Source organism: Centropristis striata, chromosome 7 (genome assembly GCF_030273125.1).
Source record: "Centropristis striata isolate RG_2023a ecotype Rhode Island chromosome 7, C.striata_1.0, whole genome shotgun sequence".
In the NCBI taxonomy this organism is placed as follows: Eukaryota; Metazoa; Chordata; class Actinopteri; order Perciformes; family Serranidae; genus Centropristis; species Centropristis striata.
This window is the reverse complement of record NC_081523.1, coordinates 14,410,703-14,438,623: the sequence shown is the minus strand read 5'-3', so window position 1 is coordinate 14,438,623 and position 27,921 is coordinate 14,410,703. Positions and strand designations below refer to the sequence as shown.

Genomic DNA, 27,921 nt, shown 5'->3' with positions numbered 1-27,921 from the left:
TGATTTATAAGCCACAGACATTTTTTGCAGAGAAAAGCAAATACTGAAAGTTAAATAATGCATGTTGTATTTTCTCTCATTAAGTTTTGGGGAGCTGCACTTTGCACCAGGTGACAGCGAGCTCGAGATAGCAGTGAACATTATAGATGATGACATCCCTGAGGAGCAGGAGTACTTCCAGGTCAGCCTGAAGAATCCAAAGGGCGGGGCTGAAATTGGATTCGGTGGTCAGGTGACTGTCATTGTCCCAACCAACGATGATGCCCATGGAGTCATCGGCTTTGCTTCGGTAATCAGATAAACATTTTGATATTTTTTGTGTTTTTGCTCACCATGTTAACGGTATATTTTGTATTTTTATGAAGTGGGGTTGTATGAGATACTTATACTGGGGGCTGGGGACGTGCCGATCATCATCTATTGTAGATAATACACTGACAACCACAACCACTTAAAAAAAACTTAACTATCCCTTTCAGTGGTTATTTTTCATAGAATTTTGATAAATAAGTATTTTTTTAAGCATTACCACAACTATTGTAATACAAGAATATATTGCCATTACTTCTGCAGAATTCTTTATCTATGGAGGTGGAGGAGTTGGAGCAAAATAATCAAATTTCTCTCAGTGTGGAGAGGAAAAGAGGGACGTTTGGCAGACTTACTGTCCACTGGGCTGCCAATGGCAGTCTGGCAGACATTTACCCCACTTCAGGAGTGGTGAGTAAACCATCCATCATACTTAAGACACATTACTGTATCTATTGAGAGCATATTTGCATATGAAATGCTTACCAAAATAAACTAAATTATAATATAAGGTCACACATTTGTTCTGCTATCATAGGTAACATTTTCAGAGGGCCAAACGGTGGCCATCATCTCGCTGACTGTGATAGCAGATGGTGCCCCAGAGCTGAGCGAGAGCGTCACCATCGCTCTCATTGATGTCACCACTGTGGGGCTGCAGGACCTACGACAGGCTGCAGTCATTGACCAGCAGCGGGCACGAGCTCTTCTCACCATCCTACCAAATGGTTCTCCCTACGGGGTGATTGGATGGCATCTGGACTCCCAGTTTACACTAGCACAAGAACCGCAGAGTAAGAGTACAATTTATGTTGCAAAAAAATGAGTGATGATTTGTCAATGAATGTGAATTTTTAATGGATCACAGTGAGTCCTATAATTAGTTGATGTTATTCCTAACCTATTCAGAGATTTGCTTCTTCTTGTTCCAGGAGCAGTTAGTGTTGCTGAATACCAATCTTTTATGGGGGATGAGGTTTCTTAAGTGGCTATTACAGTAATCGTACACTGAGATTTACTGTAAAGGAGATTTGCTGTGATTTCCAGGATGTGAAGTAATTTAGGATTTGTCTTAATCTGTGCATTGGATGCCAGCCCTAAATTACGGGAAGTCCAAGTAGTAGGGTAACATACCTTTATACTGTCGTTCCAATATAATTTAACTTCCCTCGTTAACATGACAGGTCTTGGAAATATAATTTTATTGCTGTGTTTTAACATGTGATCTTCCTTCTCCCCCAACCCACAGGGCTTCCAGTCAATGTGACTCTCTCTATAGTGAGGGAGCAGGGCTCTTCAGGTGAGGTGGAAATCCATTACCAGACCAGGCCGGCCCTGTACCAGCCCCCACCCAACCAGGCTGCTGCCGGAGAGGACTACACTCCCAAAGACAACACCATCATCATGGTACATGGTGCTACAGTGGCCCTTGTCACTGTCACAATCCTACCGGTAAGAAATCTACCTGAGTAAAGAAGCTATATTAGGAATAGAACGGATGGTTAGCTTCTACCAACATAAGAGTTTGCCTACTAAAACCAAGAAAAGAAAAGACTGGGAGCATACAGACTTATGCAACCAGTCTCCCATCTGAGGTATGGGATAAGCCAGAATTTTATCTTTCACCTCCCACACTCACGCCCATTCAGGCTGGTTATGCAGATGGACTCAGTTTTTTTGCCTTCAGGATAAAAGATACACACTGTGATCAGCCCTGTGAGTGTCCAAACACCAGCCAATAAATGTCAGGTGTAGGCCGTCACTACAGGGATGAATCGAAGCTGTAATAGTATAGATTCCTGTAAAATAAACAGAGAGCATGTATGTATTTCCCAATATTTAGTGTTTATGTTCATGTGTTTTCTAATAGGATGACATCCCAGAGCTGGCAGAGAGTTTCCTGGTAAACATCACCAGTGTAGAGCTAATTAGTGGGTCAGTGGGAGCAGGGCAGCCCAGCGTGAAGAGGCCTGGTATGGAAGTAGCGGAGGTCACCATCCAGGAGAATGATGACCCTCGAGGGATTCTGCAGTTCAATGTTTCTGAGGTGAGCCCAGGGTGATCTCTCTAACTGTGACACGGATATAAAGATGCAAACCCTTTGCTTTGCTACCTAGAGAATTTTATTAATAATTTTACATTATTTCTAAATATTTTGTTCAGGATATAACTGGGAGCGTGCTAGCATACGAGATACCACCACCAGACAACATCCTCCATCTGTCAGTGGTACGACTCGCTGGTACAACTGGAAGACTGGTCATCTACTGGGAGGCTCAGCCAGTCACTGCCGATCTCAATGATTTCAGCCCCGTATCTGGGAACATCACTTTTCAAGATGGGCAGGTAAATGGATAAATTGTCTTTATTAAAAATGAATCTGCCTTGATATCACATCAAGGTGTCCACAGGTTAATGCATACAGAGCTGAGGGTGTTAGCTTGTGTTTCCCCATCCTTACTTTTAGAAAGAAGCCACGATTGCTATCACCATCTTGGACGATGAACGGGTAGAGACTTCAGAGACCTTCAGAGTGGATTTACTGCGTGTGATTGGTGGTGCTCGACTGGGTGAAGCAACCTCTGTCACTGTCAGCATTCCACCCAACGACTCACCTCTCGGACGATTTGGATTTCAGGAAGTGGAGGTGAGTCTGAAAGCTCAATTTCTTCATAAAGTATTTTGTGGTCCACCAGGATTTAAACAAACTCACCTTACTTACACACTTACCACCATCTAAATCCTTCTATTATCTCACTGTGATCCTCAATTAATCCATAATTACCTATTCTACAGATTAGAATTTTACTTTTTCAGTCACAAATAATCCTCTTTCTCAACCCTCTCTTAGGTAACAGTCAGTGAGCCAGAGTTTGTGGGTGATCCTGCTGCTGTGGCGACACTAGCAGTACTGCGTAGTGCGGGAGGTGAGGGGGCTGTGACTTTGTGGTGGCAGCTGGAAGATCAGGCTGCAGATGACCTTTCACCTTTCAATGGAAGCCTTGTCTTCACTGAGGTACAGTATAAAATGGGGGGTGTCGCTGTCCCACCACATACTGTAATAATAATATTAAGCAATCTTTTATCTTTATGTTTATATCTTTGCTTCATAAAATCTGCTACGCTTTTCATACTTCCCAGACTGATTCTATGAAGACGTTTGTGATTAGAGCCCTCACTGACACTGAACTGGAAGGTGATGAGCTTTTCACTGTTTCCCTGTTTGCTGCTGGGAGTGGAGCTGTCATCGACCCCTTAAATGGTCAGTGTTTATGAAAAAAACTCACATTGCCAGTGCATAAGTTTATTGAAGATATGTAAAGTATTTTCAGAACTATGTTTCATTGATTCAATAATCATATTCATCTTCACAACCCTGCTCTCTTCGTGTGCTCCTCTAGGCATGGCCACCATCACTATCATGGCAGACAAGGCTGCCCTGGGGATTGTTGGAGTAGAAGAGTCCTCCAGGAACATCGTCATTGGAGAACCTCAGGGAGATTACAATGGCAGTGCAGTGGTCAGGTGAGATGAGCATCAAACTGAATCACTAACCTGGGAAGACAAAAAGGAGCACAGCAAATTATTTGGTTCTTACCAAGATAAAAAAAAACATAGATTTAGAATTGTTTGATAATGTATCTTGATTTAAGAATTAATTTCTTATTTTAAGTGTTCAACATGCTTATTTTTCGATTTAAGACTCTTGTCAAGTGAAATTATCTGTCCATGCAGCATGATAATTTCCCTCAGATTTAGTGTTTTTATCTTGTTTTTAGACCCCCCTTTTTTGCAGTGGGGAAGCTTTAAATTCTAATGGCTCCATTTATTTTGATCAAGAATATAATGTGGAAAATCTTGTTTTATATGTGTGTGTGTGTGTGTGTGTGTGTGTGTGTGTGTGTCCTGCAGCCTTGTGCGAGGGCCAGGTGTGTTCGGAGAGGTCCAGGTGTACTGGAATATCACTCCAGCTGTGGTGTCTGAGTTTGAAGCGATCTCTGGCACTGTGACTATGAGAGACAGACAGTCTGCTGCCACCATTACTCTCAAGGTACTGAAAAAAAATCCAGATATTGTCTGGATCAGTGCAGTGTAGAATTCACATATACAGACCAAAAACATCATAATACTGCATAGTAATGTTTTCCATAAAAATATCCCTAACATATCTATCATGATTGCAGGCTCTAGATGATGAACTTCCTGAAGAGCACCGTGAGTACCAGCTTACTCTGACCTCCGCCACCTCTGGACTGGAAATCAGTCCCATAGCCAAGCATGCCAGGATTATTATGGCAGCCAGCGACAACCCGCATGGCCTGTTCTCCTTTAACCAGCACCAGATCAGTGTGTTTGAGGAGGAGGGAATGGTGAGGTCAACAAAATGAGAACAATACATACATCTATGCTTGAGTAAATATATTAACAATTAGGATGTGTATACAAACTTAAGCTATATGATTTTCTCCTTTTCCTACAGGTGAATGTGACAGTTAGGCGCTCCTTAGGCAGTCTGGGCAGCGTGTGGGTGACCTATCAGACCTCAGGCCACACAGCGGACAGTGGAGTGGACTTTGCTCCAGCTTTTGGACGACTACTCTTTACCTCCGGCCAGATCACACAACAAGTCACACTGCATATCCAAGATGACAGCCTTCCAGAGGAGCCTGAGATGTTCTTCCTCAACATCACTGAAGTTGAACTAGTCAATGTCAGGTAAGAAGATTAACAACTTTGTTAGTTGGACTGTTTGTAATAGCCTTTATTTACCTAGTGCTGATGTGACTCTCAGCGATTTCACATCAGTGACTCTACATTCTTTGTCTCCCTCTGGTGGACAGTGCTGCCGACTACACCGTGAGGGAGTCAGGTCTCCAGCTGGACCAGCCTCCAGCCATAGGCAACATCTCTTCCCTTTCTGTGGTCATACTAAAGAATGACAATGCTGAGGGTGTCCTGGAGTTCATGCAGGATTATGTAAACATTACAGGTAAGAGTTGAAACTAAGAACATTTGAGATCTACTTTGTGAAATGTTGAAGCACACACACATAGAACTGTCATCCTAAATTTGCTATGATACCATTTGACAGATATGAAAAGATGATTTACTATATGCAAGAAATCTATATTTTTCTTCCTTACAGTTGAGGAGGATGTGGGCACTGTGTTGATCCCAGTGGTGAGGAGAGTTGGACTATATGGACTGGTCACAGCTCAGTTCATTTCTAGAGGCCTGAGTGCGACCTTCGACCTCGACTACATCCTGAATAATGGCTCAGTGACCTTTGTCCATGGCCAGAATACCAGCTACATTAATGTTACTATTATAGATGACCTGGACAGGTGAGAGAAGAAATTATAAATAATTAAAATGAATGTCAATCTTGATCCCTAAACAGTTTATATACACACACATTGATTTAAAAATTGTCTCCCTCAGTGAACAAACTGAGATGTTTGAGGTCCTGCTGGTTGGAGCTACAGGCGGAGCAGTTCTCGGCCCTCAACAAGTTGCCAGAGTAACCATCGCCAAGAGTGACTCTCCAAGTGGAGTGGTCCGTTTCCTCAACGAGAGCCAAATCACTGTGGTCAATCCTAACTCCACTCTCAAACTCAGTCTTGTTTTGGAGAGAGCAGGAGGCCTTGTGGGCAATGCAACGGTACAGGAAACACTATCTTCTACTTACATCACTTCACTTGGTTTTCTCTTCATCCACATCAGTTAATTTTCTCTGGTTTTACCATTTGACAGGTTGCTTGGATCATCCGTGGCCCTAACAGCAGAGAGGCCCTTCCTCCATCCAATACAGACATTAGAGAGCCTGTGAACGGCTCCTTCTTCTTCAGGGATGCAGAGGAAGGCACACGCACCATAGAGCTGCGGATTCTCCCCCACGGGGAAGTGGAGGTGGAGGAGACATTTGTTATAGAGCTCAGCATTCTGTCTGGAGAGGTGGATGTTGATCCTCAGGCTGATTCCGTAACACTGAAGGTACTTCATTGTTTAATGCCGACAAGGTTGATGTCACCATAATGAATCCGTTGAGAAGGGATTATCACAATTTGATTTCCAAAGCACTTTTTGCTATCTAGTGGGATAAAAGCATCAGCACCCTATTCACCCTTGTCTCTCCTAATGTGTTTTGTCTCCCAGATAGAGAAGTTTGGTGACCCGAATGGTATAGTCCAATTCAGTGCGGATGCTCTTCGAGAGCGTGTCTACAATGAATCCACAGAAGCAGAGGGTCCATTTAACATTTCCCTGTTTATTACACGCAGAGAGGGTGTCATGGGTAACATCACGGTAAAGTTTAATCAATATATGTGTTAGAAGTCCTATTTAGTATCAGTGCTTAAACAAGCTGACTTCAGTTATTTGTGGCTTTTGCTGAAGTGTAAACCAGCTCTACTTTCTCTCACACATCAGGTGCATTGGCAGATACAGAGTGACTCAGATTCAGCAGGTGACTTCCTAGCCTTAGCGGGCTCAGTGATTATCCCTGAAGGTCAAAGGGATGCAGAAATTCTCCTGAGCCTGATGCCTGACATGGTGCCAGAGCTGGAGGAGCTCTACACTGTGCAGCTCACTGCTGTGGAGGGTGGTGCTACTCTGGATGCCAACCCAAACCTCATCAAGACGCACATCAGGTTTGTCATATTGACTTTAAGGTAAAAACTGTAAAATGGAATTTATTTGAAATAAATCCTCTCTTCCTACCCTTAGGGTGCATGCTAATGACGAGCCCCATGGTGTCTTCTCCCTGATTCCTGAGCAACAGTCCATAATGGTAGCAGGCTCCGGGTCTGAGGTCACCAGAGTTCTGGTTATAAATGTAACACGGCTTGCCGGGCTGTTTGGCAATGCTAGCGTGGGCTATAAGATCAGTGGAAGGATAGATGAAGTGATGGACATGGAGGAGATTCTGGGAGGACAGGCTGAAGGAAGGCTGTTCTTGAGAGAAGGTCAGACCTTCAATACCATCACTGTGCCCATCAGCAGTCAGGTGAGGATGAGCATGCCCATACAGAGACAAATTAAGCAAATCTGGACGTTAAGAAAATATGAACCTTCTTAAAATACCATAGTTTATATTGTTTTTAAGCACGATTTTAACCTTGTTTTCCTGCTTTTCTCTCTGTAGGTGTTTTTGTCAGTGGGTGAGAGCTTCACTGCAGAGCTGACTGATGTGAGACTAGTCAGTCCGGTCCTCGGCTCTCCGCCTCGCCTCCTTCATGAGGCCAGTGCTGCTACAGTGACTGTCTCCGAAGAAGCTGCCAGCTCCGAGGTCAGTTGTGGTTTTGAAGTTGTTGTTTTTCGTTATTTTGTTCATGATTTATCTGTCCAGGAGAAAGTTTTTCTTTTCTTTTTTTATTGCCCTCTCTGCAAGGCACTCAGGATGTGAGACTTGAAGACATTTCATTAGCGTTTATGTTTCTCCTGGCGATGTACTCTCTGTGTCACTTTGCATATCCCTGCTGGAGATCTCTATGAGTGTCAATAAACATCAGGTTATTTGATTATTTCTCTGCCACCAGACGGCAAACTTGGACCTCTCGCATCACATTTCTCTAGGGACTCTTGCCTCCTACTTTAATGTCATTTCAGCTTTCATATAACCTCTGTAACAGAGTTAGTGGTAAGTCACGACTGCTCTGTTAGCACTCAGCTGTTTCTTGGCAAGACATTTGAAAGGTTCATGAAACACAGCAGGGCGTACTCTCTCAGCTTGCTGTTTGCAATGAAATGCACATGACAAGCAACTTTCTAACAGATTCGTTTCTCTATAAGAAGCTAAATATTATGTTTAATCCTATCCTTTTACATTTCTCCTCACCCCTTAAATGTCATTTATTTATGTGTAGCTCAGTTTTATAAAAGACAACAATTAGCATTTTTGATGTATTCATTTTCCTGGTATGATGACTATGTACCATTATTAACTGACTTCTGCCCCAAATGTTGTGCAGGTTGGCTTTGCCTCTCTGGCTCTGCAGGTTTCGAGTATAGAAACAGGGGAATGTGAAGCTATGGTGACACGAACGGGGCTGTTTGGGGACATTAGGGTGCAGTGGAAAACTGGGTATCCTTCAGGACAAGCTCCACCTGGGCTCAAACTGGGAGCTATCACCCCAAGCTCAGGTAATTTCCCCCAGAAAACTGAATTAAAGAAGTGTAAACTTACACATCTCAAGCCTCCTCCATTATTTGTTTAGAAAACGTAAAATAATATAAATATACAGAGAATACAGAAAATATAAATAAGCAATGATTTAATATATAGTTACTCCCTATTTTTAATGTTTAGTATTGTATATCTTTCTGTTTGTTTAATCATCATCATGGTAGTGCCAACCTGAGCTTCATCACTGATATTATCCTCAAATAATATCATTTTTTCTTGTTTTTTCTTGCAATCTGGTTTTCAGGCTGATACCAAACACCCACATGGCCTAATAAAAGCCTTCATTCTTATAGTTGGTAATGTGCTCCTTTCCTCATATTCAGGCTCCCTGACCCTGGCCCATGGAGAGAAGACTAAAGCCATATCTCTGACAGCTGTTGCTGAAGCATCTGAGCTGGCTTCCTATACTATTCACCTTAATGCTGCTACCTCCACCACTGATGCAGCCAGTACTGTCAAGCTCAGGTAATGGTTTCACAGTGGTCTGAAACTATATAGAGTAAATACATGTTACCTTGGAAATCTATTGCATGTTACAAAAACAATTGTGATAATGTTTAAATCATGAATAAATTCACTTATTTGTCAAATGTAGCATCACTGTGATGTTGGTCATCCTGCACAGGTCAGAATTTACTGTGGCAGAAGTGGAGCCGCTGGGAATCTACCAGTTTGCCCCTGATTCCCGCCAGCTAGTCATTGCAGAGGACAGCAAGACGATAACACTTTATGTTCAGAGACTCTATGGTTCTCGGAGCAACAGCACCCTCCTGTCCTATACAACAGTAGCAGGCAGCGCAGCAGCAGGAGAGGACTTTATTGCAGTACCAGACGGCCGTTTGGTCTTCGACTCACCTCGCCAAATCAACACTTCCTTCCACCTTTCAATACTTGACGACCCCCTTTCAGAGGCCGATGAGTACTTTCAAGTCAACCTTACAGACGTTCAGGTCCTTACTCCAGACATAGCTTGGGTAGATTCCGCTCCTCGCCTCAACCCTCAGCACAGTTTGGCCACCGTCACCATCCTAGCTAGTGATGTGACGGGTGGAGTGCTGAGTATTGGACCTGGACTGGTCCAGATACCTGAGGACAGGGATGAAGAGACCCAGCAGGAGCGGCGGGTTGTTCTGAGGGTCCGCAGGTCCGACAGTGTGTCTGGGGATGTGAGGGTTCGGGTCCAAGCATATGGAGGTGTGTGATATTTTGTAGCACTGCTTTAATGCTCCGCTGTAGTATATGATATTGTCATTTACTGTGATGTGTACAGTTTTGCTCTAAGTTGTGTTGCTGTACACTTTTATCCAGATGGAAGTACAACACCTCTTCCTTTCACTGTGGACCCTGTCGGGGTCCTCGCAAAGGAGGAACTGGACTTTCGCTTGGAGTCCAACATAGTGTCCTTTCAGGCTGGTCAGAATGAGACAGAGGCTATCCTCCTCATCCTGGATGACTCAGAGCCTGAGGGACAGGAAGTATTCTTCATTTACCTCAGTGATCCAGAGGGAGGAGCACAGATCACAGACAGTCCATTACAGGGCTTTGGAGCTTTTGCCAAGATCACTATCCTAGGTAAAATTATGATCTCTGTTTGAGTCTGCTATAGATTGAAGATGAAAAATAAGTAATAGCCCCAAGTGTATCATTTGGGTCTAATCAAATGAGTGATTTAGTGTTCTTCTCTGGTTTAACTAATGCCATTTGATTTGCATTAGATTACTGCTACATCAGTCCCCAGCTGCTATTTTGGTCTTTGTCCATAATCACAGCAGTGGGCAGATTATTTGATTATTCTGCATGTATGTTTAATTGCAACATAAATGAGTATAAAATTATGAGGTTAGGAGAAAATTAATTTTTACTCTCCATCTTTTTTTTTCCTCTGTTCTGTTTATGCTTTCCTCTATTCACACCAGGGAGTGACTTCCATAACGGCATAGTAGGGTTCAGTCTTAACTCTCTGATTGGCCAAGTTCTGGATGAGGATTCAGTGAACAGAACTGCTCTCCTCTATCTGCAGAGACAGGAAAACAGGTAATAAAACAACACTGTTTTGTTTTGTTGAGAAATAAAACCACTTGCCACCAAGATCTTGTTTGTGGTTAATAAGTATGTTATTTCTCCCTCTGTTCAGAGCTTTTGAGGATTTGCAGGTCTTCTGGAGAGTTACCTTCAGCAAGGCAGCTCTAACTCTTGTCAACGAGGGAGTCAACCTGACCAGAGAGCTGGTGCAGACCTCAGGAACTGTGTTGTGTAGGAGGGGGGAGATACTCTGTGCTCTCACTGTGGAGGTCCAGGAAGATGAGGTGAGAGAATAGGGATAGATTACAAATTATTCATAAGAAATTCTGTGGTGCACAAACTAAAATAATCACTCTCCTGTGTTGGAATAGGAACCGGAGCAGCAGGCGTGGTTCTTGGTTGAGATCTTTCAAGTGGGTGCTGGAGCTACGATTAATGAGACCACCCGTTTTGCCAACATCACCTTGGCGGAGAGCGACGATCCACAAGGCATCATGTACTTTGTTGTGGGTCACAGGCTGCCCGTCGCCACCCTGAAGACCACGAGGCTCAGTCTCCAAGTCTTCAGGCGAGCGAGCACAGCTTCAGTCATGAGTGTACAATATCGCACACTGGTAAGTAACAAACGTGTGGTACTTAAGCACAAGCATACAATAGGAATGGCACACATACATACATAGATGAATAGAATTTGGCACAAATGCACACAAATATTGCACTGATGCAAATATTAATGTACTTAGTTGAATTTAAGTTATTAATTTACTTACTTATTGGACGTACCTTTTGTTCAGCTTTGAACAAGGAGCTGTCACTCTGTAGTAAAAATTCTCATTCTAAGTCTAGGTCAATGTGATTCCAACTATTTACTAGCGTAAATAACGTTTTTAGCAACACCTGAGTGATGTTTCTGTCTGACCTGGTTTTGGTGACCTGATTTCCTAAAATTCTGCAGACACAAATCTAACTCCAATCTGAACTAATTTGCCTTTTTAATAGCACTTCAGGAGGCCAATAAGAACTACCCTATTATGTATCATCTTCTGCATACTTCAACTGAGCACCAATATTTAGTGTTGTGATAACACTGTGGTTAAGGAATGGTTAGGCACAAAAAACACTGGGTTAGGGTTAGAGAAAGATCACTTCTATAGACTACTGGGCTATTGGACCAATGGGACAGAACAATAGCATGGCAAGGATCACATGAATTAATCGTATGAATTTTACAAATTTAAAAGATTTATTTGGCAAATGATGTCTTATGTCTGCATATGATATTGTAAATAAAGCCTGAGCAGATAACCTACATTCTCTTTATTTTCAGTTAATTGCCATCAACTGTAATGGAGACTTTCCATCTTGAATATTCCTGAAATTAACTGCATTAAGTAGTTTTTCTTTCATACTGATTTTGATCTTCCCTTCAACCTGCTATATTCTTATATGGCTATATTAATAATGGTCATGGTTTGTTTGATGTTGATGATAACAAATGTTTTCTCTTCTCCTCATCTCTTTGATCTCATTGGCACTCTGCTATTCTCTGAGGCATCATGATTAGAAATGTCTTGCTTAGATGCAGTTCACGGGCATAAACTATTCACTGCCACTTTCACTTTTTGATATCAGAGATCAAAGTAAGGTGTCTAGTGCGCTCAACAAAAACCTCTCTGAGACACATGGCCTGGTCATCCGCTTTCATCTTTCAGAACTAGAGCGAGACAAAAGGTTTGATGCACAATAAAAACCTCATTTGTTTGACATTGTGCTCTCACAATATGGTCAACTTCACTCATCTACATGTGCTGCTATTAGACCATGTGGGTGCTGTTTATCAAATAAACATATCATTACAGGTACATCTAAAAAAAAATAGAATATCATGAAAAAGTTCAACATTTTTTGTCAATCATTTCATAAAGTAAAACTCATACATTATATAGATTAATTATGCGTAGAGTGAAATATTTCAATATATTTCTTGTAATTTTGATGATTCTGTCTTAGAGATCATGAAAACCCAAAACTCAGTGTCTCAGAAATTTTGAATATTATGAGACTCAATATAGGAGTCTACAGTCAGTGGTGGTTTGGGGCCATGTCCTCTGCTGGTGTTGGTCCACTGTGTTTTCTTAAGTCCACAGTCAACGCAGCAATCTACCAGGACATTTTAGAGCTCTTCATGCTTCCACAAGCTCTTTGGAGATGTTGATCTCATTTTCCAGCAGGTCTTGGCACCTGCCCACTCTGGCAAAGGTACCAAAAGCTGCTTCAATGACCATGGTGTTACTGTGCTTGACTGGCAAACCTACTCAGCTAACCTTAACCCCATAGAGAATCCATAGACCATTGTCAAGAGGAAGGTGAGAGACAACAGATGCAGATGACCTGAAGGACGCTATCAGAGAAACATGGGCTTCTATTATGATTACCTCCATGCCACGCCACATTAATGCAGTAATTCATGCAAAAGGACGCCCAACCAAGTATTGAGTGTATATAAATTAACATATTTTTCAGAAGCCTGACATTTGTGTTTAAAATATCCTTTTTCTTCATTGATCTTATGTAATATTCTATTTTTTGGAGACGATGAGTTTTGTGTTTTCATTATCTGTAACCCATGATCATCAAAATTACCAGAAATACAGGCTTGAAATATTTCACTCTATGGGCAATGAATCTATATGATATACGAGTTTCACTTTCTGAAATAATTGACCAAAAATATTTAACTTTTTCACAAAATTCAAATTTTTTGAGCTGTACCTGTATACCTTTAATCATCCAGAGTGTTCAGACTTTTTGTGGGTTTAATATTTGTGTGTAGGTTAACATGACTCCATCCAACATGATTTTTTTTTCGTTTTTCCTCTAGGAGCTCCCCAGAGAAGAGGTAGTGGGTCTCTCTGTAATCTGGCCAGCTAAAGCAGGGATGGACTTTCCCAAACAGAAGGGTCAGCTGACCTTCGATGTGGGCCAGCGTAACACATCATTAGACATTTACCTCACACCCGACCTCGCCTCCACCTTGCCCACACCGAAGCGTTTCCAGGTGGAGCTTTACAATGCTACAGGGGGAGCCAGAGTGCACCCTGAGTTCGGGCTGGCAAATGTGACTGTGGTGTCAAATGCAGCAAGTGAAGCTGTGTGGCTCCTACTGGACCAATTACACCAGCCTCTCGACTCTACTATACTGAACCAGGTGCTGCAAGGTCTGATCAATCAGGTCTCTGCACCTCTCTCTCGTGAGCAGATGGCCGCTGTGCTCGAAGCTCTGGGGAAGGTAAGACAGCACTGAGGACACAAGTCTTTCCTTATTTTAAAGTCACTTTCAAGTCAATTTCATTCCTTATGATTGAAGCTGGAGGATCAGTTATCACAGGAATTTATATTAAACTCAAAACGGGCAATATTAGAGTATCTGTTAAAGTTTAATATTTCTAGTAATCTTAGAGTGATTTTCTTTTAAATCCCTTTTCTCTAGCATGTCATCACATTGCCCACAGTCAGTAGCGATGAAAACACTTGCCTCTGCATGAGAAAAAAATTATTTTTTACCACTTGAGTCAGTGCAGTAGTCTGTGTCAGACAGATTTACGCTTAAGGGCATACATCACCCCTGCTTCACTAATCTGACACATCTGAGGATCAGTTTGTCATCTGGAAGGGTCTCAGCTGTCATTCAATATTAGCACTGCTATCACTACGCTGCTCTGATGGTAGAGTCTACATATTGTGCTTTCTCAGCCCGCAGTCAAGCAGAGACACCACTGTAATTTCACATGAGGGAGGAGGAGAGAGAACAGACAGCAGAAATAAGTTTCACAGCATGGGAGCACAAAGAGAGAGCAAGAGAAGGGAAGAACACTGTGTAGGGAAACTGACATTAATTCACTATAAAAGCTGCATAACACTGAGACCTACACTAAAGGATGTGACAGTGATAGAGCCAGGAGGCGTGGAAAAGATAAATACAGCACTAAAGTGGGGATTACACATCTAGTTTATCACTGTACAGCATTGCAAATTATCTCCATCTATCTTGCTCTCTATTTATTTCTGTTTTCTCTGAGCCAGGTGCTTGCAGAGGCAGAGAGGGCTCCTTTGCATGAAAGTAGCCGCAACTTGACCTACGACCTGCTGTGTGCCTTGGCCAATCCCAGCAGGGTCGACACCCGAGGCCTCACTCACCTTGCCGAGGTGGCGGAGCGATTTGCATTCTCCCTCGTCACGCAAAGTCAATGTGAGATGTGAGTGTCCACTCTTAAAAAGACTGAAGAGTATAAGAGAAACATCACTATTTTAAGAACAGCTTAACACTACCTTATCCTCCATGTTACATAAAAACAACAATGATTTCCCTTTTATTTTTTCTTTGAACGCTATTATAAATGTTTTTTTGTGTGATTTTTCCAGAAGGGGGACCGTCTTGGAAACATGCCCATATATGACCATCTCTGCCTTCCAGTGGTACCCAACACAGATCAATGGACACAGATTCAGGGGCCGTAATGCAGACTTCTTCCAGCTGCCAGACACCCTGCTGGCAGTTCCAGCTGTCCCGACTGCCGACTGTGGGAACCTCAGCCGCATTCAGCTGACTGAGTTTAGAACTGAACACTGGTTTCTCACAAATGATACAAACAATGCACTAAATGGGAAGGTAGGGAAGCACTCTGATAGTTAGACTCCATTTTTGCCTCAAATTGTTTATTTTTGATTAAAAACAGCAGGTGGCAGTGTTACTCCAGTATAACCCATGCATTCATTTTTTCAGTTCTTTCCACAGCTGAGAGCTCTTCTCCTCTTCTGTTATTATCTAGGTATTTTCAGCCAGCCTCCAGGACAGGAGGTCACGACCCCTAGAAGATGGTAATGAGGTGGTGTACCGTGTCCACACCCCTGGTCAGCAAGTTAAACCAGGCCGGTCTCTGTGCCTTCTCTGGAACCAGTCCACTGCAAGGTAATACATTGGCATACACACCAGTTCAGATGAATGCTGAGCCATTCAGAATGAACTTAAAACTTTTAGATTGCACTCTAAATGTTTCTTTTCTTGATGACACTACCACAATTGGTAATATTATCAGGTAATATCAGGACTGAGGTTGTTTACTCAAGTGTATGCCGAGTTCATAGCCTCTTTCTGACAATGCACATACATTTATAACCATATAAAGCTGTGCCCTCATGCTCACCTCTGTCCGTCATCCTCACACTTATTGGGCGAGAGAGACCACTTTGCTAAGTGAAGGGCAAAAGTGCAGCCTCCTAGCAAGGCCTCTCTGTGGCCAGGGGGGGAAGTCACATCATTGTGTTTTTAATATCTGCACATCCAGTCTGCTACACGCTGAATCCTCCTGCACGGAGCTGGTCTGTTGAGGACATTCCTGGGGCGTGGAATGGGACTTGGCTGGAACACTCTGTTACAAGTTGAGAATTGGCAGGTTTGGTTTGGCCGGAACAGCTACTTGGATGATGTATGCAGAAAAACATATGAGAGAACTGATATGGAGGGAGAGTGAAAGGTGGGGAGAGAAGAGAAGTCACTGACAGGGAAAGGTCAATGTTGCGGTATGACTTTCTTGCTGCGAATGGAAGGTCGAAAGAAAAACTGTTTAACTTTTTAAAAACTGCTCACTCAATTGCTGTCTGTTAGTTGTGCAACCAAATCCAACACAAACACAACCTCACACAGCAACTTTGAAGGGTAAAGGTGGCTGCAGATAACACTCAAAAAAGCCAAAACAGTGAAGAGCAAATTGAACCAGGGCTGCAACTAACGATTGTTTTCATTATCCATCAATCTGCAGGTTATTTTCTCAATAAATGTCAGAAAATAGTGAAAATTTACAACCCAGTTTATCAAAGCACATGGTGATGTTTTTAAATATCTTGTTGTATCTCTCCAAAACCCAAAGATATTCAGGTTAATATGAAACAAAACGGAGAAAAGAAGAAAATCCACATATTTAAGAAGATGAAAACAGCATTTTCTGCCATTTTTTGATGGAAAAACTAATTTGACCATTGATCAGTTTTCAAGATATAATTATTTTTCTGTCAATTGCAACAAATATTCAACTAATGAAGCAGTTCTAAACTGAACATACTTATGAACATGATTAGAATCAGAATCAGGTTTATTGGCAAGAGGTTTTCATTTACAAGGAATTTTTTTTGCCAGTTTGGCGCTAATACAAAGAAATACTAAGAGAAAATTAAGGATTAAAGCAGTTTCGGCAACAGTCAAGAAACATAGATTAAATTAAAATGTAATTGTTATAAAAAAAATTGGTGTACCTGTTTCTAAAATTAAGAGCTCTTTAGTTTATACTGTGAACTTTTTCAGATTCCTTCGACAATAAAAACATTATTAGTATTGGCAACATGTGGAATGTACAGACATGATAATCCAAAACATGTGCGGTAATGAAACGCATTATGACAGATGTAGAGACTTTATTTATGTAACCAGTGGTGTCTATTAGGCAGCATGAGTCAAACCCATTGCCATGCCTTGTTATCTATGTGTTTTGTTATACTAATTATACTACTCGTGTGTTATACTCCATCCTATCCTCTTCTCTCCCCTCTAGCTGGTCATCAGATGGTCAGTACTGCAGGGTTGTGAAAGAAAGTGGCAACTATGTGGAATGTGCCTGCTCCCACTTATCTATCTACGCGGCCTACGCGGAGTTTGCCACCCTCGCATCCTACAACGAGGCCTTCTATGCCTCGGGATTTATCTGCATCTCAGGTACAACACACGCTCTCCCTATATCTTAATTTTTTGTTTTTCCATGTTTTTTTCTGTGTGCATATTTGCCTCACTCTTTAGTTTTCTCTCTGGTGCATTTCTTCCATATTCCTCCCACATTGTTAAAAATAGCCACTGTTGATTTATAAGAATCAGTTGTTAATTTTACAATAATGTCCGTTCCATATCTTCCTCCTCAGGCTTTGCATTGGCCATTATATCCCACGTCCTGTGCTCCCGTTTCCCCATGTTTGCTGCCAAACTGCTCACTCACATGATGCTGAGCTGCCTTGGAACCCAGGTAATACAATTCTGCTTAGATTTTATTGTAGTACTGCACTGCTTTACTATAAAGGCTGCAATGAGCACTAACACCCACAATTCACAGCTTATGAAGGCTGAGACCTTCATCCTCCCACACCATCTGCATTAGTTTCTTTGGCATTTTCATTTAATCGTATCTGCACATTCTCTATAAGGGCTTAAATGTAGATGGATAAGGAACCTTTGAAAATTGTTATAGAGGCATTCATCTCCCTTTATGCTGTATGGATCAGCAGCTCACACACATTAACACAGCTGTAATGTGTGCAATGCAACACACACCTTCACTTTCATGCTGACAGAAGCATAAAAACACACACATGTATGTACTTCTTGATATTAGAATATTTTTGAAGCTTTACTGGATGCACACAGGCACACAGGCACACACACACACACACACACACACACACACACACACACACACACACACATATACTGAATGCTAGCAACCCTCCCACTAGCCAGCAGACATATCACCGGTATTTTCTTGGAAATGTGCATAGGCGTGAACGCACATCATTGTCATTGGTTGCGTAGTTTGCGGGCCGGCGCGTCCTGACAACGCAACCATGCCCCCCGCACCCTCGCCCATTAAAAACGCAAGCTGTCACATAAGCAATGAGCGAGATAGATATGTGGCTGCAGGTTAGGCTCTCAGCTGGCCACCATGTATGCGTGTGTGTGTGTGCATGTGAGTGTGCGTGTGAGCGAGTGCGGGACTGGTAATTTTCCACTGGTCCCCCCCTCTCTTTGGTTGACAAACACGAGCCCCTACTAAAGCAGACTGTCGTTGGGGGCTAACCACCTTGGGCTCAACCTGTTTATGGCCCAGGCAGAGCCCCTGAACCTAAAAGGGTTTTGGATGGAAAATTCCGTCCTGTTCTGTTTCTTTGTTGGTACTGTACTGCGTGTTAAGGCCTTCTTCCTTGGATGGGCACGTGTCTGAGATTGCGCTTTAGTTTACAGAATACACGGGTGATTTTCTGTGGCCTTCTAGGCAAGGACAGTCGATGAAAGCCTGGTTGGATCCAGGCAGTCAAACTAAAGGCCTAACCGAATGCGCACACTGATATTAAGATGTACCCTCTTAAGTAGTCGTCTGTTACTTCTGGGAATATTTTGGAGGTAATGATGGGCTCACAGTGCAGGATGTGCTGAATTAAAATAGACCAATTGACGTCATTGTCTTCACATAAGTATGCACGTTGACACAGTTCTGAGATGGCTTGCTAGAGACCTTATAAATGCATGAGAGCTGATTTTTGTCTTCTTTTCTATCCAGTATTCTTATTGCCAAACACTAGTGAATCAAGAAGACTCATCACATGTAAAAAAAAAAATGTGATAAATTGTCCTTAATGGGTTGTTTGGTGCTTTCGAAAATACCTGTTTTGCACTCTGGAAATATGTCCATTGTTATAATAAAGAGTAGCTATATTTCAGAAACTAGATGAAGGGAAACAACGACATTTCAGAAACAAAAAGTTGTAAGACAAACTTTTTAGTTTCTGACATCAGGTTACAGCTGATGAAGGAAGCTTTCCTTGTCCCATTTTGTTTTGTTGTCAAAACAAAGCTTGTATACTGGATTCAATCTGCATTCTATTGAACAGAAGCTAAGCTGAGATGATTCATTTAGAAATTGGAGGATATTTCACCTCTTCTCAGGAAAAAATCATGCCATGTAAATAAATAATGAAAGCAAACAAAATGAATGTTGCCCTTGGGATACGGAATATTAATTTTCACTTTATTCCGCATGTAATCAGCACTTGTGAAAAACACCACTGTAGAGATCAGCTTTTATTTTTGTGTGTGCTTTTGATGCATCTGCAGCAGTGTGAATGTAAAATTTGACATCTCCAAGTAGAGTCTGATAAGCATGCATTTTTTTTCATTCTGTCTAACCACAGAACCAAATCACCATTGTGATCTGTTGAAGGATATTCACATTTTTGAAAGGATTTATCTGAATCCACATCTTGGTATAACTGAGTCTGTAACTGTTAATGATGTGCAGAACTACAGTTATTCAACTTATTTTGCTTCAAGAAAGGAGATATCATTTCAATGCAGACACACGTAGGGTGGCTATTCTATCTGGTTTGTGGAGAGGTTGCATTTGTGCATTATTTGTTTTTTTTTGAGTTTGGGATACATCCCAGCTTTATATTTACAGTCAGAGGCAGGCTTTAGTACGTAATTAGTGTTAAATTAATGCATTATGAAGGCCAAAGATCTTGCATCTTTGATAGAAGAGATGTAATTAGTGGCAGAAATGTCCCCTGAACTTGCGGGTCTCAGCCTTGCTCGTGCCTCACCATTGATTTGAACTGTCAGGTCAGTTTCCAAACACCTCTGATAGAGAGGGCTCTCCATCTGTGCTGGCTGGGCTGCAATTAGTCACTGACGCTGCCCTCTGTGGGGAGAAAATTAAAGATGCCGGTTTGATTTATCCTCTCTGCAACAGCTACAGTCAGCTAGAAAGAATTAGAGTAATATCCCACCTCTCTGTGAGAGTTGAGAGCAGGTGGAGGGCAATGAGGAGGTGGAGGCTTTCAGTTCAATTTATGTACTTTTTGATTGTCTTTGTGTCTCAGTATTCTGGCAGCCATCCTTTCTACCTCTATAGTTTCTAGTTAGAAAATGTCACAGACCCGAGGGCACCAATGGTGGCATATTTAGCTGTTAGAGCACTATCGAAAGGGAGAGTAGTACAAGCGAGAGAGGAGGCTGAGTGAGCTTGCAGGGCAGAAAGAGGAACAGAACATTTAGCAGACAGACATTAGTTTAAAAAAACAACAACTTTGCTTTCAGTTTCTCTTCTACTCTGTGAAGTTCCATCTCCCTGTTTACAGACATAGCATATTTTGACATCCTTAGATTTACTTCTCTTCTCTCTGACAGTAAGGGACATTACTAATATCTCTATTTTCAGGGGAACACCAAAGAACACATTACAATACATTTCAGTTTAAGTCGAAAATGCACATCAAATTTCAAATTTAGAATTTATTGCAAGTGTCTTGTAGCCAATATGTGTCCAAAAGTCTAATATGTGCTTCTAAATCTTCTTGGAATTTTGATTTAAAGGGATCTTAAAAGTACTGTAAACCAGACTGCTTAGTATAAGATATATTCTGCAGGAGTCCATAGTTTTAGCAAGGTAGCTTTAGATAGATCCAACAATGTTTCAGATATAGAAGCAGGTTATTGGAGGTGTTGGAGGATCACACTGATCTGGTTTTGGTATCAAGACACTGACAGGGCGACAGAGAGCTGCCACTGACAATGATAAAGACGTCAGACCTCCTACTAAGAGATAATACGGATTTGTTCCTTTCACCACCTCAAGAGAGAGTCCTCTCCCTGTCAGCGATTATGGTTTTGTGTGTGTGTGTGTGTGTGTGTGTGTGTGTGTGTGTGTGTGTGTCACATCAGGGGTTGAGGCAGTCTCCGGCTCTGGCCAGCAGTTTGTCCTCCCCTCAGCAAGACAACTGAAGATTGTCTGTGTAGAGTGGAAATTTACCCAGTGCATATGTACTGTGTAAGAGAGCCTCAACTGGTCATATGTGCGTACATTTGTTAATGTGCATGGGATTTGACTATGTACGTACAGTCTATATACGTGCACATGCACCTGCAAGTTTTTGTGGGTTTTGCTGATTTGTTGAAGCTACTTTAAGCAAATATTTTACAAATATGACTATTAATTGTATATTCGTTCACAGTTGGGATTTATCTTGTGTTTGTAGAACATTGTTAGTGGATCAAAATTACACATTGCACAACTTTTTTTCCAATATATACTTCATCAGGGTGGAGAAAATTGAAGTTTATCGTGACCAGAGCGAAAACACACACAATCTGACCTTTTGATTTGGACTACAGTTACATGTGGTCCTAAATTGGATAAGCCCACATTGTAAACTCAGTATTCATGCGGTTGTGCTGTGTCTCCAGGGGACGGATCACTGTCGTCATAAGTCTGCATTCATTTTACCAAAACATAAATCAATGACAATAGAGACGGCGAGGTCACAGAATTGATGGATTAGAGGCCTCCTTAAAGACGCAACTAGATGGCTGACGGTTTCTCTTTTTATTTGCATCGCTTCTCTCTCCTTTTCTCATCTCTCAGGTCCTAGGGCACTGCATCATCCCATTTTTTTTTATTTTTTTTTTAGATGATTTTTTTTTTGGCTTTTTTTTTTGCTTTATTGATAGTGATAGATAGAAAGGGGGTGATAGAGGGGAAGACATGCGGCAAAGGGAGCTCAGGCCAGATTCGAACCCAGCAAGGACTCAGCCTACATGGTAAGCGCTCTACCGGTGTGAGCCACCGGGACGCCCATCCTCCCATTTTTAAGAACGATGGTTTGCATCCTAACAGGAAAGAAACAGGAAAACTGATTTCTAGTTTGAATTGCTTTATGACATAAGTGACAGTTTCCCCAGCAGGACCCTGCCCATTATCATGGCTCTGTGCTCCATAGCCCTGTCCCAACCAGTGCAGGTCCTACTGGTACAGTTTATTTTGTTTCCCTCACTAAATCCTTCATTCCTTTTAGGATTACTGAGAGGCAGCATACAAGACTAAAATTTACTCACAGAGACATATCTTCACAGTCACTTCCTCCATCCCCTCTGCTGGTTTTTTAACTTAATATAAGATCGCTTGCTCGAGACAGTGGCCTTGCACTTGGTTTTTCAAATTCAGCTCTGGTTTTATTCAGGGATTTTCAGACCTTTTATCAGTTATTATGATAATATATGACAATTATTCTTGGTAAATCGAGTAACCACCCCCACCCCCACCCCTCGTCCACATCTAGCCCATTTTATGAAAGTTATGATATAGATTAAATATTATTTTAATGTTAGCCAATGTGTAAAGCATCCCACCAACTACAACAAATATACACTTGACCTAGTTTAATCTGAAAAATCCATATTTTTCACACACAAACTACTGAAGAAGCTGACAAAAACGAGGAAAAGACAGTTAATTTAAGAGGTGGAAGCTTATCTAACACATTTTTCTAGTACCAAAGAACACTGGAGTCTTCAAGATTGTCAGTGTTTTTAATGTTTTTTTAATGGTTGTAAATTAGGATAAAAAAACAAAAAAATATAGGAAGGCAGAGTGGAAATTAAAGGAGGATAAACTCAGTGCCCCTCTTGCTTCTCTTAAAGATGTGGTGTCTATTTATCAGTGTGCAATCAAAGAAGAGAGGAACTCCATTATGGGTTTGACAACTGATCACCGAACACAGTCACAATCCCAGATTCCTCTAACCATAAGCTCTATGATTAGTCCTCTACTCAGCCAGCCATTTTAAACCTCCCCAGACAGATGGGAAAATGTCTTCATTACTTTTACAACAAAACATTGTAGATTTTTATGAACACAGTTTCACAGAACTTAGAAAGCTGGATGTTTACTCCTGCTAATCATCAACATTAACACACTTCAGTGAAATCTCTCTGTCAGCCCTGGAACATACGTTCAAAATCATAAACCTGCCCTTCAGACAGCATTCCCTCTTGGTTTTTAAAAGCAGTATTTCAGACGGCTGGTCTAGGTAGTTTAGCCATTATTATGAACTCAAGTAATCTTAGATTTATCTCTAAGCTGACATTTTTATCCAAGATTTTAGAAAAAAAAGTTGTTTTCACTCTTACTTTCATGAACACATTTTTTTGAAAAAGGGGACGGATCACTGTCATAGCATTGACACTGCTCTAATCAAAGTCAGCACTGACTTACTCATTTCCGCCGACACAGGCCTCTCCTTGACCTCAGCTCTGCCTTTGAAATAATGATACAACTTTTATCAACCATCTGAAAACTATGTTGGCATCAGTGATGTGGCTCTGGGTAAATTAATCTCTTATCTATCAAACAGATGCCTCATCCTCGATTGCGCTTGTCTTTAATGGTGTCCCACAGGGGCCTATATTGGGTCACCTCTTATTTACTATATAATGTACATGCTTAGCCTGAGACAAAACATGCGTAATATCACAATTACATATTGTTTTTCTTTTGTCCAAAATGTCCAAACACTTCCTGCAGAAATTATTAAAATAACCTCTTAAACAGCATTAACACTCTTATCTAGTATGGGTCAATGACCTTTTGAAACAGAGTTGTCTTTTGATGCTCTGGTAACTGAGGGGCATGCACTCTTGCTTTGTCGAGCTGAGACATTTAACTAAGATCAGGTAATGCTATTTATCTGCACATCCAGGCAGAAAAACTCTTTTAAATATCTTCTTAAAACTCACTTGTATCTAATGGCTTTTTGTCAACTGATGGGATTTGTTGTAATTATTTAAATTATTATTTTATCTTGTTTGATGTGTCATGTTTTGGATCACGTTTCATTATTCTTTATTGTTTGTTTTTACTGTAAAGCACTTCATTTGGAAAGGTTTATTTTTTTCCTCTGGTTCCAGGCAAAAAGTAGGGGATGTTTGCCTTGCGTCATGGCCAAAGAGATTCCCGAAAGAGAAATAATATTTCCGAGCAGGGCATGGCATTGGTTAGTGACGGTATTTCCAAGGAAAGGTGAAGAAGTGTCAAAAAAATTATAGTTCTCATGTTGCACTGTAAGCCAGTGCCTGCACTGTCACTAAACAAACCGTAAAATTTACAAAACAAGCTGTCAGACTGTCCTAACCTCAGTCAGTTTAAACCTTTGAACAAAATATTTTTCTAATAAAAGTTACGAAACATTATTTTTTCAACCAAGCCCCAGTGGTGTTCAGTTCTTGTTTATTCATAACATATGATTGACAGAACTCCCATATTTCATATGAAATACTTACTTGGTCAAATATAGAAGTTGGAGACGAGTGCTTGAAAACACAGACCCAGGTGCCAATGTGGGAAAGGAAAATCTAATCTCCATCTCTATTGCAAACAAAACACAATTTAATTTCTCATCCATTGTAATTAAACAGTCGTCAGCCTCCCAGACAGCCATTCCCACAGACTCAGAGCTTTGTTTACCATAGTGGTCCCAGTGCTTTATTCCAGTATCTGGGAGGTGTTTAGGTGACTCTTAGCTCTGGTTATAAAGGATTTCCTGTTAGCTCTGGGACTGGATCCAGCATTCAGACGTCTGCGTCTCAATCCCCACACACACACACACACACACACACACACACACACACACACGTATGCATAAACACCACCCACCACCCTCACTTCCGGTCTCTGAGCAGAATAAAGAAGCTATCTGATTGCTGTCACGATTCCCTAAAGTTCCTGTTTGTCGTCAGCGTGGGCAGTCGAGGCGGGGGGGTGGGGGTTGGTTTGGGCCGAGTGTGCATGCAATTTCTCAGCTCTCCAGGAAAGGGGAGTATGAATTGCGTAATCAAAGACCTTACCGTGTCCTTGGCTGTACAATGTAAGATCAACACAAGTCTTTGTAAATGAAGTGATTGACTCTTTTTCCTGAGGAAGTTTATCTGTTCCCATCACAACCAATCAATCATTATATCAATAAACAGAGAGAGTTTTTTTGTGTGTCTAATTATCTGGTTGACGTCAGAGAATATGTTATCGTGTTCTATAAGTGTTTGGAAACAAAGTAATAAAAGAGAAGGGAAAGAAAGAGAAGAAAAACATAGCATGAACTTAGTCCTTCTCCCTCCCACTCTCAGACAATAGATTATTACAATATTTTTTACCCAAATACAGATCGATTTTATTTTTGCTTGCTGTTGTTAAAGGATAAACACCAAGATAAAGTATATAGCATGTCCTTGCTACCAATTTAATGTAATTCTAAGCGCTTTACTGTCTGTCAGCCTGAGCTAATGGCAGGCAAGTGATGGAAGGGTATAAAGTATCAGCAGCCAGGGCCTATGTCACTGTGTGTGGTGTGTGTGTGAGTGTGAGTGTGTGTGTGTGGAGAGGACAGTGGAGAGGTGAAGACAGCCATTTGGGAGACTCACATTACGCCCTACTGGCTGGTCCAACACCTTGTGCCTAGTGTTGCCCTGACCTGTCTCCTCTTCATCTGATCTGTTTCTGTTTAAGTCAGCAGCATCTTTCCTCCATACAATCCTCACTGTTCACTGTGATCTTGCCTTTTTTCCCCCTTGATACTGGAAAGAGAGGCTAAAGCGAATTTCTTTTGCCCTTTAATTCTCTTTCATGTCTTCATTTTCCTGTAGTACTTTCATCCATCTTTCTGCCCCCTCTGGCTTTCTCCTACTCCATTCAACCATCCCTTATTTGACAAAATGATGAGTAATGTCCCAGTTTCTATTCTCTGTCCCCTTTATCATCCTGGCTGCTCTGGGTGCTGTGACATTATGAGCTGCAAAAAAGACTGTTTCACTCCGTCTGCCGCTCTTCTTCTCCCCTCCATGTCTGTAAAAGTGGCAGAGCATATCCTGTGTGACTCATCGATTTGACCAATGACGACATTTTCACATGCTGCTTGTCCCTAAACCGGTTACAGACACTAGACTCGCTCTCAGAGACTCTCTAACATCCGGATGTCTGCCAGGACCATTTATGTCAAAGTGTAATAACATCACCAACAATTGAATGGCTGCTTGTCCATAAAAGTACCCTGTGGAGTTTTCCTTTTAAATACGTTCAAAGTTTCTAACAAGAACATGTTTCACCATTCGCTGTGTCATATCAAATGTGTTGAACACATTTCATATTTAGTTTCTTAGCAGTTGACCCAACGAACTGTTGATCAGCTGCAAATGTGCAGTTTTTGCAGTTCTTGGGTTGTTCTTGGTTACTGTAAACAAACCATCTGATTTAACAGCAAGCTTTCAGTTTTTTGGTCAGAAAACTACACTAGCTTCTGAAGGTGTTTGACATTTTGTCCTGATATCAAAAATAATAAAATGTCATGTCGCCTTTAGTCTATTTAAGCTTCATTGTCCCCACTATACATGGCTTTCATGTAGCACCAAATTCAGTTAAACTCGCACACTACTCTGTTAGTGGTAGATATCATTTTATTATTGTATATTGCACTAATCAACATCACACAATGGTTTAACAATATCAAGTCTGCAACGCTGCAAAGCTCAGCTAACGTCATTGCATTTTTATATATACGTTATACTTGTGACTTGAACAACTTGACCACAGATCAGACATACTTTCTTTCTTCACATTCATGAGAATATAAAGCTTTGTTTAACTAATTTGTGTCATCAAGTCTCCAGTACTTTACTGACACACTGGGTACATAGTTATACAGAATGTGCAAACATCAAGTGAATCCTCTATGGCTCTCACCCACATACTGTTGCACAAACACCTTAAAGGCAGCAATTATTCTGGAATCAGTGTTGTTAGCAGTCTACCGGGGTGTGCAGACGTTAGTCTTATCTGGATTACATCATTTGGTTGCAGTCAGGAAAGTCAGTTTGCATCAGTTCGGTTCATTTTAGGCAACAAAACTACTTGCATAAGGTTGGGAGGGAAAGTGAGTGGTTAGGTGTAGCAAAAAAAGACATAACTAGAGGTGAGGTCGTAATATAGGTGTGATTGACTTTTAGTGTCAAACGGGACACAACAAATGTGTCTTTCTTTATACGTATATAGTCGCAGGATGAAAAAGCACATGTATATGATCTTAAGGTAATACCAGCAATCCTTGTCTGTTCAGTATGAGTTTTCTTGGTATTGACTAATAACATGAACCTGGTTATGTTCTGTCATTAACTCACTTTTTCAATATTGTAATGGATGAAAAAGAGATACCATTTATTTCATAATATGTTTTTACTGTGCTTTTGCGTAAAGGCCAAGTGGCTATATTTTTGTTTCTGCACTTGTGAATTGATTTGCAAATATCTCCAGTGAAAGTTGGATTCTTTGGTATTGGTTTTGTTAGTATACACTGCGCTGAGGCAGACTCTGCCCTTTCTGGACTCTGGAAGTTACACTCACATTTATGCCAAATGTGTGTTGTCCTACCAGCTGGTGACCCCAGAAATACTTCCATGAACTTTCCTCTATTTCCAGAAAAAGCACAGTAAACAGCATAAGGAGGTCACAGTAGCCATTCTCCTTCAACAGGGCTCAGCAGTTAGCTCCTTTCTGACTTGTCTCATAGCTGTGAGAAACAAGACAGATGGGACAACGAGAACACTTTATCTGCCCATGATTTCTTTAGTTTCTCATGCTTTATTTCTGATAGGTGTGTCTTTGCAAGAATACACTAGGCTCTTACAGAATCCCTATATGTATATCCAACAGATACGACCTATTACTTCCCTTGAGCTGTAACACATTGGCTCCCCATTCATTACCGGCTTCAGT

At 41.4% G+C, this 27,921-nt stretch overlaps 1 protein-coding gene across 1 annotated transcript in view; it reads left to right on the top strand.

Annotated features, from left to right (window-relative positions):
* The window catches only part of adgrv1 (adhesion G protein-coupled receptor V1), a 124,994-nt gene that overhangs the window by 47,563 nt on the left and 49,510 nt on the right, over positions 1-27,921 (top strand). The window contains exons 55-88 of the mRNA XM_059337387.1: positions 85-289; positions 574-720; positions 848-1,103; positions 1,559-1,761; positions 2,180-2,356; positions 2,473-2,655; positions 2,777-2,956; positions 3,161-3,325; positions 3,451-3,571; positions 3,711-3,834; positions 4,222-4,360; positions 4,494-4,679; positions 4,790-5,025; positions 5,151-5,299; positions 5,456-5,654; positions 5,752-5,971; positions 6,064-6,303; positions 6,466-6,615; positions 6,739-6,959; positions 7,036-7,315; positions 7,454-7,597; positions 8,280-8,451; positions 8,818-8,959; positions 9,120-9,688; positions 9,803-10,066; positions 10,411-10,528; positions 10,629-10,800; positions 10,888-11,130; positions 13,398-13,805; positions 14,600-14,772; positions 14,939-15,185; positions 15,346-15,485; positions 17,122-17,282; positions 17,483-17,583. Of these exons, the coding sequence (XP_059193370.1) occupies positions 85-289; positions 574-720; positions 848-1,103; positions 1,559-1,761; positions 2,180-2,356; positions 2,473-2,655; positions 2,777-2,956; positions 3,161-3,325; positions 3,451-3,571; positions 3,711-3,834; positions 4,222-4,360; positions 4,494-4,679; positions 4,790-5,025; positions 5,151-5,299; positions 5,456-5,654; positions 5,752-5,971; positions 6,064-6,303; positions 6,466-6,615; positions 6,739-6,959; positions 7,036-7,315; positions 7,454-7,597; positions 8,280-8,451; positions 8,818-8,959; positions 9,120-9,688; positions 9,803-10,066; positions 10,411-10,528; positions 10,629-10,800; positions 10,888-11,130; positions 13,398-13,805; positions 14,600-14,772; positions 14,939-15,185; positions 15,346-15,485; positions 17,122-17,282; positions 17,483-17,583 (6,835 nt within the window). The remainder of the gene's footprint in view (positions 1-84; positions 290-573; positions 721-847; positions 1,104-1,558; positions 1,762-2,179; positions 2,357-2,472; positions 2,656-2,776; positions 2,957-3,160; positions 3,326-3,450; positions 3,572-3,710; positions 3,835-4,221; positions 4,361-4,493; positions 4,680-4,789; positions 5,026-5,150; positions 5,300-5,455; positions 5,655-5,751; positions 5,972-6,063; positions 6,304-6,465; positions 6,616-6,738; positions 6,960-7,035; positions 7,316-7,453; positions 7,598-8,279; positions 8,452-8,817; positions 8,960-9,119; positions 9,689-9,802; positions 10,067-10,410; positions 10,529-10,628; positions 10,801-10,887; positions 11,131-13,397; positions 13,806-14,599; positions 14,773-14,938; positions 15,186-15,345; positions 15,486-17,121; positions 17,283-17,482; positions 17,584-27,921) is intronic.